Source organism: Nannobrachium achirus (assembly GCF_963921795.1).
Source record: "Nannobrachium achirus genome assembly, chromosome: 9".
Classification (NCBI taxonomy): domain Eukaryota; kingdom Metazoa; phylum Chordata; class Actinopteri; order Myctophiformes; family Myctophidae; genus Nannobrachium; species Nannobrachium achirus.
Genome location: NC_137818.1, coordinates 37313653 through 37329668, shown reverse-complemented (window position 1 = coordinate 37329668; position 16016 = coordinate 37313653). Strand labels below are relative to the sequence as shown.

The 16016-nt window shown below is 42.6% G+C and overlaps 1 protein-coding gene across 2 annotated transcripts in view; it reads left to right on the top strand.

The window, feature by feature from the left end:
• Window positions 1-16016, top strand: part of magi3a (membrane associated guanylate kinase, WW and PDZ domain containing 3a) — a 173586-nt gene that overhangs the window by 109041 nt on the left and 48529 nt on the right. For both annotated transcript variants that reach the window (XM_080733751.1, XM_080733752.1), the window contains exons 3-4: window positions 1443-1562; window positions 14009-14215. In XM_080733751.1, the coding sequence (XP_080589877.1) occupies window positions 1443-1562; window positions 14009-14215 (327 nt within the window). The remainder of the gene's footprint in view (window positions 1-1442; window positions 1563-14008; window positions 14216-16016) is intronic.

Below are 16016 nucleotides of genomic sequence, written 5' to 3'. Positions count from 1 at the left end.
ATAAAAGTTGTGTGTGGGTGATAGAGTCAAAGATCAGAAAGGATAGAAAAAATAATAGCATGGCTTAATGATACTAGGTTTGCGCCACTTTGAAATAAACATTCTCTATTGTAAATCAAACATTCTGTGATTCCATAATCTAGCTGACTTTCATTAACTCGTGGCGTTGTGAGCATGTTGATCTGCTGTTTTCACAAAATGTAATGCCACAACTCTTAGTGCTCGTCAAGGGGGGGTTCCCCGATTAAAATATGATTATTTTGGGGGTTGCGGCCTGAAAAGGTTAAGAACCAGTGTTCCTATATACCCACCCCAGCTGCCTCAAAGTGAAACCGAATAACATCACAGACCCACCACATCCAAACAAACCTGAGAAAACATTTTTAAGTCTCCCCCCCCCCCCCCCCCCCCCCTTTTTTTGTTTTTATTTGTAACACACTATATTTGACACAAATATTTAAGTGCAGAAATTACCATTCCTTATTGTACTCCACTCTGGGATTTGACCAAGTATAGAGGCTGTTAAATCCTGATGAGAAATTGTTGTGCGCTGTAAATGCACACAACACATACATGGAAGGGGCTGCAGTACGGTTGTTATTCAACCCACGTACAGCTGAAGAGATGGTCACAGAGTCATCAGTATAGTTAGTATTCTGATAGATTAGATTGGAACAAGCATTCATATCTTTGTGATTCAGGCTCTATTGAGTGTTCATGATGTCGAGGTTTCATTCTTGTCCTTAAAGACACCGTGTCCCCCTGTCCCCTAGGAAAAAGATGAGCAGGAAAGGACGCTCAGTGACCACGGCTATGCGCCATGACACTTTCGGTGGCAAAACTCGCACCGGAAGTTCGGTGAATAACATTAGAGTCTATGAGACCCGGCTGGACAGCTCATGAACAAAAATGAATATGAATATAAAAGAAAACATGTCACACATTGTTTTCTGCGGTGTTGCTTTTCAGTGTGTACGCTGTATAACTTTATAGAGGTATCTAAACAAAGTACGTTTCTGAACTAGCTTGTATTCCCTGTCTGGAATCCAAATATTGCGATAGCTCCGAGACAGAAACTATACCTGCCGCTGTTTAGCTGCCTCAATAACATTATGTACCGTGCACATCGAAAAGCAAGTGATTGTAAAAATACCTGTGATGTGTCTTCTTTTATATTCCTGGAGCGATTACATAACAAAGGTCGCAATCTTTCAGAAATAATGTTTGTTTACAGAGCTGTCCAGCCGGCTCTCATAGACTCTAATGTTATTCACCGAACTTCCGGTGCGAGTTTTGCCACCGAAAGTGTCATGGCGCATAGCCGTGGTCACTGAGCGTCCTTTCCTGCTCATCTTGTTCCTAGCCTGTCCCTCTCTCCCTCTTACATCAGCAACTAGCACAATCCTATGCCGTTGCTCAGTCTTTGTTGTCATCTTTGGCAGGTACCACTCGGCAACCAAGAGAAGGGGAGGTTCCTGGAGTGGATTATAATTTCATCAGTGTGGGAGAGTTTCGTGTTCTGGAAGAAAGTGGACTGCTACTGGAGAGTGGAACCTATGATGGTATGTGTACCATCCAGCACAAATTATGATATACAAAGATATACTGTAGGCTATATATTGTTATACTCAGTGTTGATAAACTGTTAATAGGCCGTGCATACATCCACCTGTATACTCAATGTTGATGATAGATACATACATACTGTATATTACTGTACATTTGTATTTGTTCACTTAATCAGAGATCCAGTGTAGATATCTATGTCCGCTAGAGCCCGTTTATTGAACCAAAACCAAGATAATTAAGAATGAAAATAAAATTCTGAGCTGCTGGCCAATAATTACCTTCCTATGATAACCAATTTTCACTAAATTCTTATCTCAACTTAACTGTTCTTATACTGTATTGCACTCATTCAATCATTCATTAATTCATGTGTATGTAACTGTGTATACTGAAGGCACACACACACACACACACACACACACACACACACACACACACACACACACACACACACACACACACACACAGTAAATTGTGCTGAGCATAGCTAACAAGCGTTAGGCAAAAGCATGGAACGCACTGGGCTGAATGGTGAGAAAGACTACCTCAGGAGGAGAAAGACGAGTGAGTGAGCATCCTTACTTCACCATATCACTCCGCTGCTTCCTACAGTTCCCTGAGGCCACTGCTCCAATGTGTTTGTATTCCCTCCCTGTACTGTAACGCACTCGCCGTTTGCCTGCCCCTGTGTTTGTTGAGCCATGCTCCTTTACTACATACAGGTCATATAGTGAAGTCAGTATACTGCACACATCATCATTCTGTCATTGTGAATGTGAAATAAACTGGAGATAATATATCCCCAGGTGATTCTTCTTTCTTTGTTCATCATGATCACTCACCCACGGCCATTATACAGGGTGCATTGTAGAGAAGTAGGCTGGAAATATGAAAGTGAACACCCTTCAGCCCTCTGACCCAGAACTGGCCCTGAGAGAATTGCCCTTCAACCCCAGGTCAGGACCTTCATGCGGTCAACAGGATGAATAATGGATACGCAGAAGTCTGCCCTGCCCTGCCCTGCCCTGCCCTGCGCAATGTACTGTAGCATTACTGTAGCTTTATTAAAGACTGGGCTTCAGGAGCTCTCAGTAAGGTTGTTATTAATAACCAGCATTTGACCCCCACTGTTAAAGCATTAGAGAACCTTCTCTCACAGGAAGCATGCACAGAGACACACAGACAGACAGACAGACAGACAGACAGACAGACAGACACACAAACAGAAAGACACATAATCACACGCCTACAGATTTCCCACACTGAATGTGTGAGTATAAAGTCAATCATTGACTTTGGTTCTACATATTGCTTCATGAAGTTCAATTTGATATATATCGTTTGTCTATCAATGTTTACCTTCATCAGCTGAAGCATTGACCTGAGCTGCCCTGCTCACCACTTTGACTAATCCTCCTCGACATGCATGAGAACAACAGAGGCTCGATCTGTGACTCTGGTTAATCTGTCACTAAGACAGACACCCACATCCATCCACTGCTCTGCTAGAGGGACAATAGGCCTTTCACACATTTGCTATCATAGCTCTGAAATAGTGGAAAGTTATATTTCAGACAACAAATATTATGCAAATATTTAACCAACCGTAAACTTAACCAAGCATAAAAGAAGAGAATTGTGTTTGTTTGTCTGGAATCTCTTCAGAAGCTTTAATCCACAAAGTTTCACGTCCCAACAATCTTCACTGTCTGCATTCCAAGCAGGTCTTTGCAGTAAAGTTGACTTTACTGCAAAGACCAAAAGCCAAAACAAAGAGAATGGATTGGCAAAAAGAAAAGGTTCTAAGTTGTCGTTTTATGAAATGATGTCTCAAAATGTACGTAACTCTTATTGCCTTGCTCCTGGGCCATAAATCTGACCCGTCAGTGTGCGTGTGTGCTTAAGTGCATACATGCATACTAGGGCGTATCCAATTTTCTTCCTCTTGTCTTAACTGCAAACAAGTGTTCCGAAAATCCTTCTGCATGAATCATTCATCACAGGCAGCGGTGAGCTAACTTGGACAAAAATAAAATGAAGGGAAAACAACTCGGGCGTCTTCCGCTTGAGTTCAGGAGTGCAGGCATAGTTCTTTTATTATTGGATGCAGCTCTGAGCTTGCAGTTTGTAATGTCATTATAAGTTATTGTGCATAAAATTCTATCCTATCATTTTGTAGAAGTAGTTCGGGTAAACAAAAAAACACATTTCTATATAGTAATTTTTAGATGGAGGCCAGCTTTAAAGCTTAGGAAACTAATTAAGGGGTATTTGTAGATGAGGAGGCTTCCACCTCTTGACATACCGGTACATTCATGTGGTGCAATTTCGACTAGATGACATTTTAACTTACATTGTTCTGCTTGAAAAATCACCCATTTAAAGATTTATATCTTATTACATTTTAGCATATTGGCACAAAGAACAATACAGCACAACAACACTCAACCAGGATATAAAATATTAAAACACACCATAGTAAAACTCATTTCTAATATAAAGCTAAGAACCTTTAGCCAACAATAAAAATATGCAATAAAATAAACATTAACACATTCACATTGGTGCAGTAGTACATACAATGAAAAGCAGATTCTGCAGTCACATACAGTACAGTGAAAACATTGATTGGCATATTATCACACAGTCAGCGCCCTTGAATGAGATTGTCCTTACGATAAGCCAGACTGATCAACCCTATCAATGTTAGAATGATAAAATAGAACTCCACCTTATTAAGTAATCTAAATGATGAATTATCTAATGCTGCTAGTTGACCCAACTGAATAAACCACAGAGAGGCTGTGGGTGCAGCAGAGACTTTTCAGCACCTACTGGGTGGCAGTGGCTCAGGGGTAGAGTGGCCGGTAGAGTGGCCGAATGGAGAACCGCAAGGTTCCCAGTTCGATCCCAGGCTCCCCCAGAGTTGGTGTCGAAGTGTCCTTGAGCTAGACCTGAACCCCTAATTGCTCCCGATGTGCTGGTTGGCTATATAAATGCACCATTTTCCATTTTCCATTTACCACTGCCAGTTTTAACAGGGCTGGTGATTTGAATGCTCTGAAGGTACAGCAGCATAGCTGTGGATTAAGCCTGTTTTTCACTCAGTTGCCTACTGGTGTCACGCACCGAAATAGCGGATCCACCAGCTCACAAAGTGTCGCAGCATGACGCATTATGATTGTGTAGATTCCCCATTACTGTAGCAATTACAGTAATGGGGCAGGGCAACGGGCCAGGATTCATAAAGGAGGGAGGGAGCAAAGGTGCTCTGTTAGCAACAGCTGAATGCTTCTAGGAACTGGCAGAACGGATACTAATACTAATGATGTTCTCAGGACTGCATGGACTCCTGGATAACACCGTTGTTGGATTAGTCTTCATACTGCTGATCCAAACCACATGAGAAGCACATGGTTGAAACAGAGAGAGTACGGGGAAGTAAGGGGAAGAGAGATATAATGAAGGGGGGAAATAATATTCTTCTATTCATTCATTCATTTGAAAAACTGGTGAAAGTTGAACAAAATAGATTGGGGACAAATACGCAGTTGGTATTCCAAGCTGGATATGTCCTTTGCCTCTACCTGCGGTTGAATGAGGTGAGAGTTGAATGTTAAGTAGGGGGGAGAATTACTTGGGGGAGACAAGTCATTAATAAAGCCCCCCCATACACACACACACATAAACACTAGGGCTGTCTTCGACTCAGGATTTATCAAGTCGATTCGAGTCGCGGTGGTTAATCCGACGCGTCGACGAATCCTTTATGTGTAAAAAAATAAAAAAAAATAAAAAAAAGTTGTGCTTTAATGACTGGAGGAGGCGCGACCGCGACGCATTGATAGAGTACCGGTACAACAGCTGTTGTAAACCACTATGATTGGTGGATTCTCTGCTTTGAAAACTGCCTGGTTGTAATGATTGTACGCCTCTCCAAGGCTAAAGGAACAGGGCTAAAGCGCTAGCATGCTAACGATTTAGCCCTGTTCCTTCAGGAGGAAAAACAACACCAAAGTAGGCTAAAGGTAACAATAATGTAACATCACAGAGATGCAGAGCGGCACACGGCTGCATCACAATGCAAGCAAATTGTCATAATCTAAAACTTTTTAAGAAGTCCTCTACTCCACCGCAGTCCTCTGCCTTAGACCACCACCACACCACAGAGCCACACTCAGCGAGTCAGTGGCAGTGAGTGAAAGTGAAAGCGCATCGCGCTGCTGGCTGCTGCTTCTTGGTCAGCTTTAACAAGTAGAATAACAACAAGTCGACGCATTTCCTTTCAAAGCGGTTAACTTCAAAATAAGAGCACCTTGTTATATGATCAAGGCAACTTTCAAGTCACGTGAACTGGTTTTATTTTTAAGTCTAGTTGCAAGCAGTAGGAAGTATGGACTAAATAGGAAGAACATGACAGTCCAGCGCTCTCATACCACACCGGTGTGATAAAAAATAATATATTTTTGACGGCTCGACTCAAACAATTGGCGTCGATTCCGGGGGCTTAAAACGACGCGTCGATTCGTCGAAATTTTGAAGACACCCCTAATAAACACACACGCATGCGCACACAGCCACACGCACACGCACGCATAATACATGCAAATTTACACATACTGTACAGAGGAAGGCCTGGGTCATGGCATTTTGGATGACAACATTCTAGACACTCATCTCAGTGCCATGGCCAGCACAACATGGGCTTCTACCCAAGGGTGTCGCACCAAATTCTGGGCCCTGGGTACAAGGATTCACTTTGTGCTTTAACTATTGAAAATGTTTTTTATTTATTTTTATTTTTTTCCCATCTCAAAATATTTAGTTCCAGCGACCCCCAGAAGCAGTTTGAGTTACAAATGTTCGCTTAAAGAATACATATATTCAAAGATTTGCACACATTTTCACAACTTAACAAAAATAGCAGATCTACAAGCTCGCAGTGGGCACTCTTGTATATCTGCTATTTTTCAATAGCTAAAGTATAAAATAATTAAGGCCTCTCCACCTTGGGCCCTAGTAACGTGTGACACCCCTGCTTCTACCTGCCGACTGCATAGCCAGTCTGTGATGAAACTCTGTTTGGCCTGGGCACTGCCCCGGAGAGTGGGAGACCCTTGCTCGGTGATTAATGAGTGTCTGTGGCTCCGGCTGGCGAGTTCAGAAGCAGAGAGGGAGCGTGTCTGTGTAGGAGCTCAGGGGAGAGAGAGAGAGAGGGGTGAAATGACCGAGCTAGGACTGTATCTGTCCCGTAGTATGACCAGCCTCAACTGCATACAGGCTGTTGTGAGATATGAATGTGGTTATAATTAGAGAAGTTATGTCTTGGGTTCAGAAACACTCAGGTATTTCTAAAGGTTTATTTCATAATTAATTTAATTGGAGGATTATATCAGATACACGGTCAGGTCATGTAGAGAAGATAACTCATTGTATATTATTATGGTTAGATATAGGGCTATTGCCCTGAAGAAAGGGTTTTATACTAGATCAGATTCCGCTCTGCGTTCTGAACTTTAGACCTGTATACACTGCTGGAACAATGATTTTTGTTTGTATTAATCTCGACGTGCTTTGACTTCATTTGTCTCTGAGATGTTGCATTCCTGGTGACAGACACGGTGGACCAAGTGTGTGCTATCGCTCTCCATTAATTAAATGCCATGGTCGTGTTTGTAGTCGTGCAGAGATTATAGAGGTTTCCCTCCTAACATCCTCAGCCATCCTTTCTTCAAAACTGTCCATGATATTTAATCGTATATTACTGACAGTTTGAAGAAATTTAAATAACAAGTGCATCCAGTGCTCACACACAATGTTCGGCTAGCAGGTGTTCAGCTAGTAATCTTAGAGGTGCAAGCAAACGTGAACAAGGCACTGCTGAAGTCCTTATGGTATCATTGTGCTCTTATTGACCTGTCAATGCTGAAAATCGTTCATGTTGAATGGGTTTGAGTATGCTGCAGCCTTAGAGGATGCACCATAATAGAGGATGTGTAAGGTTAGAAGGGGTTACAATTAGGACTGTCACAATTATTACATAATCATCTAATCGTGATTTTTTTGACAATCGTGATTATTTTTCATAATCGTCATAATCGTTTCCATGTTGAAAAATGTTCATATATTTAAAAAAAGGTCAAAAATTGTGGAAATAGCAGATCTACAAGTTCACAACGCGTCGCATCGTGACGCGTTGTGAGCTTGTAGATCGGCTATTTCCACTATCAAAGTTATTTTTTAAGTAGTAAGTTGTCAAATATGTCAGTAATTTCTTTGTATATTTAGGTTATGTGTCATATCTACCATGTACAACTTCAAAGCCTAAAAGCCAAACAGAAATGTAATTATCAACGACAAAAACACAATTAAATCGTTAATCGCCAATTATTTGAGTGACAATTAATCCTCATGTAAAATGTCATATCGTGACAGCCCTAGTTACAATGTATGTACAAGTGGCACACACTGTATACAGTCTACTGTATATACTGTACACACACACACACACACACACACACACACACACACACACACACACACACACACACACACACACACACACACACACATACACACGCGTGCATACCGCATACAGTATGCACGCACACAGTCACACATACACATACGCACAGCCCTGTTTGTAAATGTAAGCTCAGTGGTCTCCTAGAATACAACCCACACAACCTTCTAATGAACAGAAAACTGAGAGAAAGATAAAAAGAAAACATTGATTTACCTCACAATGAATCTGTTAGTTATTGGCATGTGTTGGACTGAATGGCCTTTGTTGTTTGCGTGGGCCATTTTGGTTTGCAACAGAAGTCAACACCATAAATACACGTCGTAAAAATAAAAACGTGAATAAATACAACAAAGTATTCATTCAAGAGTCCATTCTTTGTTAAAATGTGTGTGGCACTGTGTGTGCAGTAGTAACAAATAGTGTTCAAAGACCCAAGGGAGCAAATGATAGATACAGTATGTGTGGAGTCAAAACACTGGGGGCTCTATGATGCACATCTCATTTCCAGGTCTTACAGTATACTGTAATTAAGACATAATGCCACCATCTTATGCCCAATAGCTATTTTACAAGTCCTGCTGAAAGCAAACACTTAAGGCTTAAGACTAATGCCTGGGGGAGTGTCCATTATGCTACTGTATGCAGTATCTGCTATTTTGCCCTTTGACTTAACAAGACTCACCGCATAGCACCACGATGAGTGTACATGCTGTTTGTATCATCCATCTTTCACCTGGTGAAGAAAAATTGCAACCGCGACGATCCGTTCTTTAGTTATGGTCCATTGAAAAAAGCGTCTTTGGACGATTTGGATGATCGGTAGTAGAATCCTAGACTAGTAAGACGCCTCAGGGCGACAAGCGACCTCGCCCATGGCCATCTGGCCAGTTATGTATATCGGACCAGTTACCCATAGTATGGAGAGACCCCTGGTACCCATATACGGAGATCCATGTACTGTATATGGAGATATGCTGTGAGAGCCCAAACATGCTTATTCGTTAAGTGAAAGTCCTATCAAGTCCTTGCCTCCGGTACAAAAAAAGGAAATTGATATATTCGAGTGAGTTCAAGTTATTGGATGTTTCAAATGTCAAGGGTTCCTTTGCGTACATAGTTTTTCAGGTGCTGACTGGGGAAGAACATTTGTTGGAATCACCAAAAAGACATGGGTCAATGCCTACTTGATGATGATGATGATGACCAAGCCATTAACTGCTTCAAGGACCTTGGTAAGGTCATTGGCCATTCCTCCTGAGCTTATAAATGGTGAGCTTCCATCAACATTGCAGTCGGAACATTTTGCATGCCATATATGGGCATTCCCATATGAAGTCCTGTTAGATATGTTGCTGATGTTAAATGGAATGGCAGCCGATAATCTGATACATGACTAATTTAGGGACGTTTACCACGTAGAGCCTTAGAGCAGTGTGTAGCTTACCGCACTCTTAGCAAATTGGCATTTGCCACACCTCCCATCTTAACTTAATAAAGAAGGCCTTGATCAGTCAAGTTTGTGCCAATGGTCTTTTGGCAAAGTTCAACAATCTTTCCTCTTTTTCTAACCACGCGGAGGTTGCCAAACCGACAAATCATTGGAAATGTTCAAATCAACCCAATAAATGAAATATTTGAAAGTGATGGTTGAAAAACTGATGTATACCTTTGTACTGTAATTCAGTGGTTCTCAACCTGTGGGTCGGGACCCCAAAGGGGGTCCCCAAATTATTTTGGGGGGTCCCCAGATAATTAACTTAATGTGCAACATTGTGTTCTCATTCAACAGTAAACAAACCAACATACAGTTTAAGTGTGTAGAGGGGTATCTGCACATTTCTAAAGTCTCAATCTAAGGACTTTTTAATACCTCTAAAATGACAAATTAAACATTTGCCAAATTTTCAAATATTAGAAGACAGAAATTGTGAAAATAGCCGATATACATGCTCACAACGCCTCACGGTAGATCTGCTATTTTCAGAATAGAACCGTGTTATACAAAATGTAATTCCTCAACTCTCACCCTGACTGTTCGTCAGGGTGGGGGGGTCCCCGGTTAAAATATTATTATTTTGGGGGTCGCGGCCTGAAAAGGTTGAGAACCACTGCTGTAATCCACAGAGGGTGTCAAGACATAGTTTGCCTCAGGCTGTGGATGTGATGTGGATGGATGGCTGTTCATGTTCCCACTCCATACAATGTCCACCCACTCCTCCCAGGAAGCTCCCTGAGAGCTCTTGAGCAGGAAATATTAAAGTTAAAGTATTGACTCATGACATGTTTTTCAGTGATTGATACAAATCTTTCCAAATAAGAGTTCAGTAATACATTGCCAGATGATTGATCAGGTCTGTGTGCAGGTAATTTCTCTTGAGAATTGCTCACTCTGTTTTGTGCTCCCCCCCCCCCCCCCCCCCCCCCCCCCCCCCCCTATTTTTTTATATGACTTTCACGCGCGTGCCGCGCGTCTAGACAATTGTTCAAGTGACAGAATTGAAGGATTAAAATCACCTACGAAACAGATGGCTGAAGACATTGATTTGTGCTGTGTGAACCGTCTATCATGCACTGTAAATAAAAACAGACAGGTTTTTGTACTTAAAATACATCAACATTTGTACCAGTCTATCATGCAAACTGTATACACTGTAGTGAAATATGTCATACAGGTGGTTAGAAAGCCATACTTTATCTGACTTGTTGGATACCGATCCCACAAATGCAGAGACGAATAAGCTGCAGCTGAACTTTGTCATTTATTGTCTATCATTTTGTTAGGTTAGGCCATGATTTTCTTTTAAATATTGACTTATGACTAGTTCTGGAAGTTTGGACAAATGTATCTACTTAATTATCTGCATAATTCTCATTCTGATCTGCTTGGCTTGCGACACCATGAACTATAGACCAGGCACGACCCTCTGGGAAGCTGGGGCAGGATTCAGTCCCTGGCTAAAACAGGGCACAATGTGTCTGTGGATATATTGAGTACTCCATCACCTCTTTGGCACACAAGCTGGGTTCCAGCCTCACACATAAATCCTGGTTAATTTCCCACTGTGTTGAGAGTTGAGTCGAACAAGTGCGTGTTTACCTGTCCGTCCATCTGCCACTCCGTCCTCTGCGGCTCCCACTGGCCCGTCAGTGGTCACATTAAACCGATGCAAGGGAATGACACATCTCACAGATCCTTATCAGATTAATGGCGACAAATACCATTACAGATCTGCCGCCCCTGCTTCCTCTCACACATTAATCAGTGGCCAATGGAGATGTTTTTACGACGCATTAATCACAGCTGAGGGAGAGCGAGAGATGACTGGCCACGGAGGTGACAGGTTTGGACTCAGAATGGTAACCTATCTTTCATCTCCATTGCTCGGTGGGCAGGTATAATGAAGCTGTCTTCTGACAAATGTTAATTTATTGGTTCTTTGTCTCTAGGCATGGTGTCTCAGCAGGAGATAAAGAAGAAAGGGAAAGATAGATGATGGTCTTGGCTACAAGGGTGGAGTGTCAATTCACTTCAGGATGTGCTGTATTTAAAATTCACGAGCTGGAATGTCGGTACTGAGAAAACGTTGTTATATTTGGCCTAAAACATGATGAAGAATTGAGGTTGTGGCACTGTCATAGGAATTGCAGTTTGTGTGTTTACGCTTTGAATTGAAAGGGAATTGAGCGGAACCCAGATGTCTTTTTCTGTTTTGAAAGTGGAAGCTATTTTTCATAGCTCAGGGGTAGAGAAACTGGTAGAGAAACTGGTATTAGAGCACGAAGGGTATAAATCCCGAAGGGTTCCCAGTTCGAATCCGGGCTCCCCCTGAGTTAATGTCGAAGGGTCCTTGGGCAAGACTCTGAACCCCTAATTGCCTCCGGTGAGTAGGTTGGTGCCTTGCATGGCTTCCTCTGCCACCGGTGTATGAATGTGTGTGTGAATGGGTGAATGTAATGCACAATCTATGTAAAGCGCTTTGGATTAAAAGCGCTATATAAATGCACCATTTACCATTTACCATTTATTTCCCCTGGCCTGTATAGTGTTGTCTATTGGGTCATTTTGTTCCTCTGATGTGGCTGCTATGCGTAATGGGTCAGACATTACTCAGCATTGTGTGCCACGCTGCTGATAGAAAATGGTCCTTACTGAAAATGAGCAAAACATTATGGGAATGCATGTCAATGGAAAGAAAAAAACACGTTTTGTGAATGATCTTTTTGAGTATGTTCAAATGCCTGCCAATTTAAAGGCTCACTATATGAGTTCAAGAAGGGAAAGATTTTTGTCAATTACTGTGACATTAGATCAAATTAAATGGATTCCTCACCCTTTAATAGCTTTACGTTTTGTGTTTTATAAGATCCAACCTCATTAAAATATCATGCCCTTTCTGTATCATGGCTCATTAGTGGAAATGTTCATAATCCATGTCAACGCACTTTCTGATTATAACCTTTTAACTCCTAAAACCATTGTTTTCTCTGCTAATGAGGTCATTAGATCCAAAGCCTACCTTTAGTAAGTTAACAGACTGCCACAAAACAAGTGTGGGTGAAGTACAATTAAGCAGTTCCAATTAAACTCCCATGTGTTTCATTAAACTCCCCATTAATTATGAACTTAATAAAGGCTGTAATTGTTTCAAACGAGGTGCTGATACTAATATTGTTTAAATTAAAGCAGGAAGCAAATTATACAACTAAAAAGCTGGGTATTTTGTATGACATGCAGCTTAGACAAATCATTGTTTTGTAAATTCGTTTGTGTTTATAATTTACTTAGCATAATTACGGCACTAAAATTAGCACTAAAAAATGAATGGTGTGTGCGTGCATGGGTGCGTGGGTGGGTATTCCGGAGCTAATCGCAAATTGCTGGACCAGTTGGTATCACACGCTTTATGAACACTGCCAGTAAGCCATGGCCGTAAGAAAAAAAAAGGTCTTAAACAATAGGTCAACTAATAAATAAGTAAATAATAATTCCCCCTGATTCCTTGAATCATGACACAACATACCACATGCAGGCCCCCATACATCCCCATACTGTATACCCCATACAGCCCACTCCCACGTAACTACATTTTCCAATATTTTGCAACAAATGAAACGGGTGATAGAATAGATCCATTTTAAAAAATAACATCACAAGTTCCGTTGTAAGCTTATAGATATACATTTTTTTTAACTGGGGCTTAAGTGGTTAAAGGACTGTGCTGATCTACACAAAAACACAGCTGGAGTGTAGCTTCCCGTAGAGAGAGAGAACAACCGATGAATCCATATTTGTTCCTTCCTGAGCAGCAGTGTCTCCGCTCTGTGCATGTCTTAACATTGCCTCCCTGCCTCTGTATCATTCCTATTCCCCAGCTTAGAGAGAGGGAGAGCGCAGTGAAGTGGGTCACCCAATGAGCAAGGTGGAAGACTAGTGAAGTGTAGCTATCGTGCCGTTTGTGTGAGCCAACGTGAGGCCTGAGCTCCTACTGAGGCTGTAATGGCTGTAGTCCCAGGGCCCTGGGGAGCACTGCAGAGCCTGGGCAAATAAAGCGGTCTCTGGATTTCTGGGGCCGAGGGTCAGGAGACGAGCTGCTGTAGCCTGAGACTGAAGTGCTTCCTTCTACGACGCCTGTACAGAAATGCCAGAAATGGAGCTATGGTTCCTTTCTACTGTGCAGGATACAGTATGTGTGCTCTGCTGCTGTCACTTAATGTGGTTCTATCTGCTAACGCTCTGCTCAGGTTTGACAGTTTTGTCTGTCTGTATGTGTATGTGTGTGTGTGTGTGTGTGTGTGTGTGTGTGTTTGTTTCTAACACCATTCCTATAATTGGATGTCTCTCTCTCTCTCTCTCTCTCTCTCTCTCTCTCTCTCTCTCTCTCTGTTGCTCTCGTATGTGCATCTCCATCCTAGGGAACTATTATGGGACCCCAAAGCCCCCCGCTGAGCCCAGCCCGGTGCAGCCCGATCTGGTGGACCAGGTTCTGTTTGATGAGGAGTTTGACACCGAAGTCCAGCGGAAACGCACCACCTCCGTCAGCAAGATGGACAGGACGGACAGTGCCGCCCCCGAGGAAGAAGAGGAGGAGGAGAAGCCCGTCATGGTCAATGGCCTGACCGGTGAGACTGAAGCACCAATGTTTAGTCACTGTGACAAATTTGACGAAAATATATATACCGGTATATCCCTTTCCACTAGCAGGTGGCATCCATTCAGCTCTGGGGCTTAAATGCAACTTATTCCATATACCTTACCTCACCTATTTTAAGCAGCAGCAGCAACAGCAGATTTTCTTAACCAGTAGTTCATTATATCCTCCTCAAAAATGCAAAGCATCCATACTGTATGTCCCTGTCCTCCTGAAATGTTCTCCTTTCTCCGACCACCACAGAAAATAGCTGTCCTGCATGCCAAACTTTCTCTAAACTACAGCCAGCCTGAGTCTAAATCAGCAGCCAGTGGAGACTGGGGGTTTGAATCCTCAAGAGTGCCTCTGGCTTTGCAGGGTGTCCATATGGGATGGAAGCTGGGCCAGGCAGGAGGGCGATATCTCTCGTTGGTCTAGCGACTCGTATAGGTTGTTCAGTGGGCATCGAACGAGGAGGGATAGCGTGTTCTCAGCATACTGTACGTCCCTGTCTGGTGAAAAGAAGCAGCCTTCACATCCCTCGTATTGGAGGAGACATGATTGTCAGTGCTCTCCCCAGGACCAACTGTAGGCGTAGCAGCAGTGACAAGGGCCTAGAATACACAGGAATTGGCTTAACAACTAAATCCAGAGAAAAAGAAAATGGAAAAAAGTTTTGTAAAACAAATCTAATTCAGCATCCAGAGTCCTGGCTGAGATCACTGGGGAAAATCCCAGTAGTTAGACAGATAAAGTTTAGTACCTTCTTAGTTCCCTGCAAGGATATGGACCCATGGCCATGATCACAAAGATGAGTTGTTATGTCAAAGGTGAAAAGGAAGCTACTGTATGAGAAAATAACGATTAGACACAAACATGCAGCACGCCTCACCGATGTGTGATCCAGGTTGAATTACATCTTTTGTACACTTTCCCCTGCCTGCTTAACGTCCATTGTATAGCGTTAGTCCACAAAACAAACCGGTTGTTACACACGGACCGTGTGTAAATCCCTCACGTTTTCACAACGTGCCAGCTGTAGCTCTTTACAGACTGTTGTGCAAAGACAACCTCCGCCAGAACTTAAAACTAAGATTAGTTCAATGCAAACTTATAACACAAACTGTCTCAGTATCACGTTCAGTCTCTGTTTATGTGTTGTTTGTTTGTGTCGCTCTTCTGCGACCTAGCTGGCGTTTCCCAAGGACCCTAAGCACAACAGTGGGGGCCAGTGGTGGGCAAGGAGGTGTGTTCAGCTGGACCACTGAGTCGGCTCATGCGACCAAATTCGAATGACACCCGCAAATGGAAACAGGCTAAATTTGCTTTGTCTTAATGCGAATTTCTGATAATTTGCTTCCTATTTTCGAATAAGCTTTATGGAAACGCAAATATTGTCTACATAGTAGAAGATACAATACTGTATGTGCCAAGTACAACTCTGTGCAGGTGTTGACCCAAAAAGTAGATGAAAAACTGTGTGTGCTCTGTGGTGAGCAAGGGTTATTTACAGGTTGAAGACATTTAACCTGGCAGGTAGGTCCTTGTTTATGGCCCCTGTAGCCTGAGGGACGAAAGTCTTTCTGTGTCTCATTTGTTGACCTTGTGACAGAGTATGCACTTGCCTGACCATTGCAGCACAATCAGTCCATTGCTGCTGCTTCAGAATAATTTTAGCTCTGCTCAAACACCTGGTGGTGTACGAGTCGTGTTGGGGAGGGAAGTCCCTGTGGTGCACTTGGCCGAGCGCACCAACCTCTGCTGGGCTCACTGGTTCCGGGAAGAGCTATTCC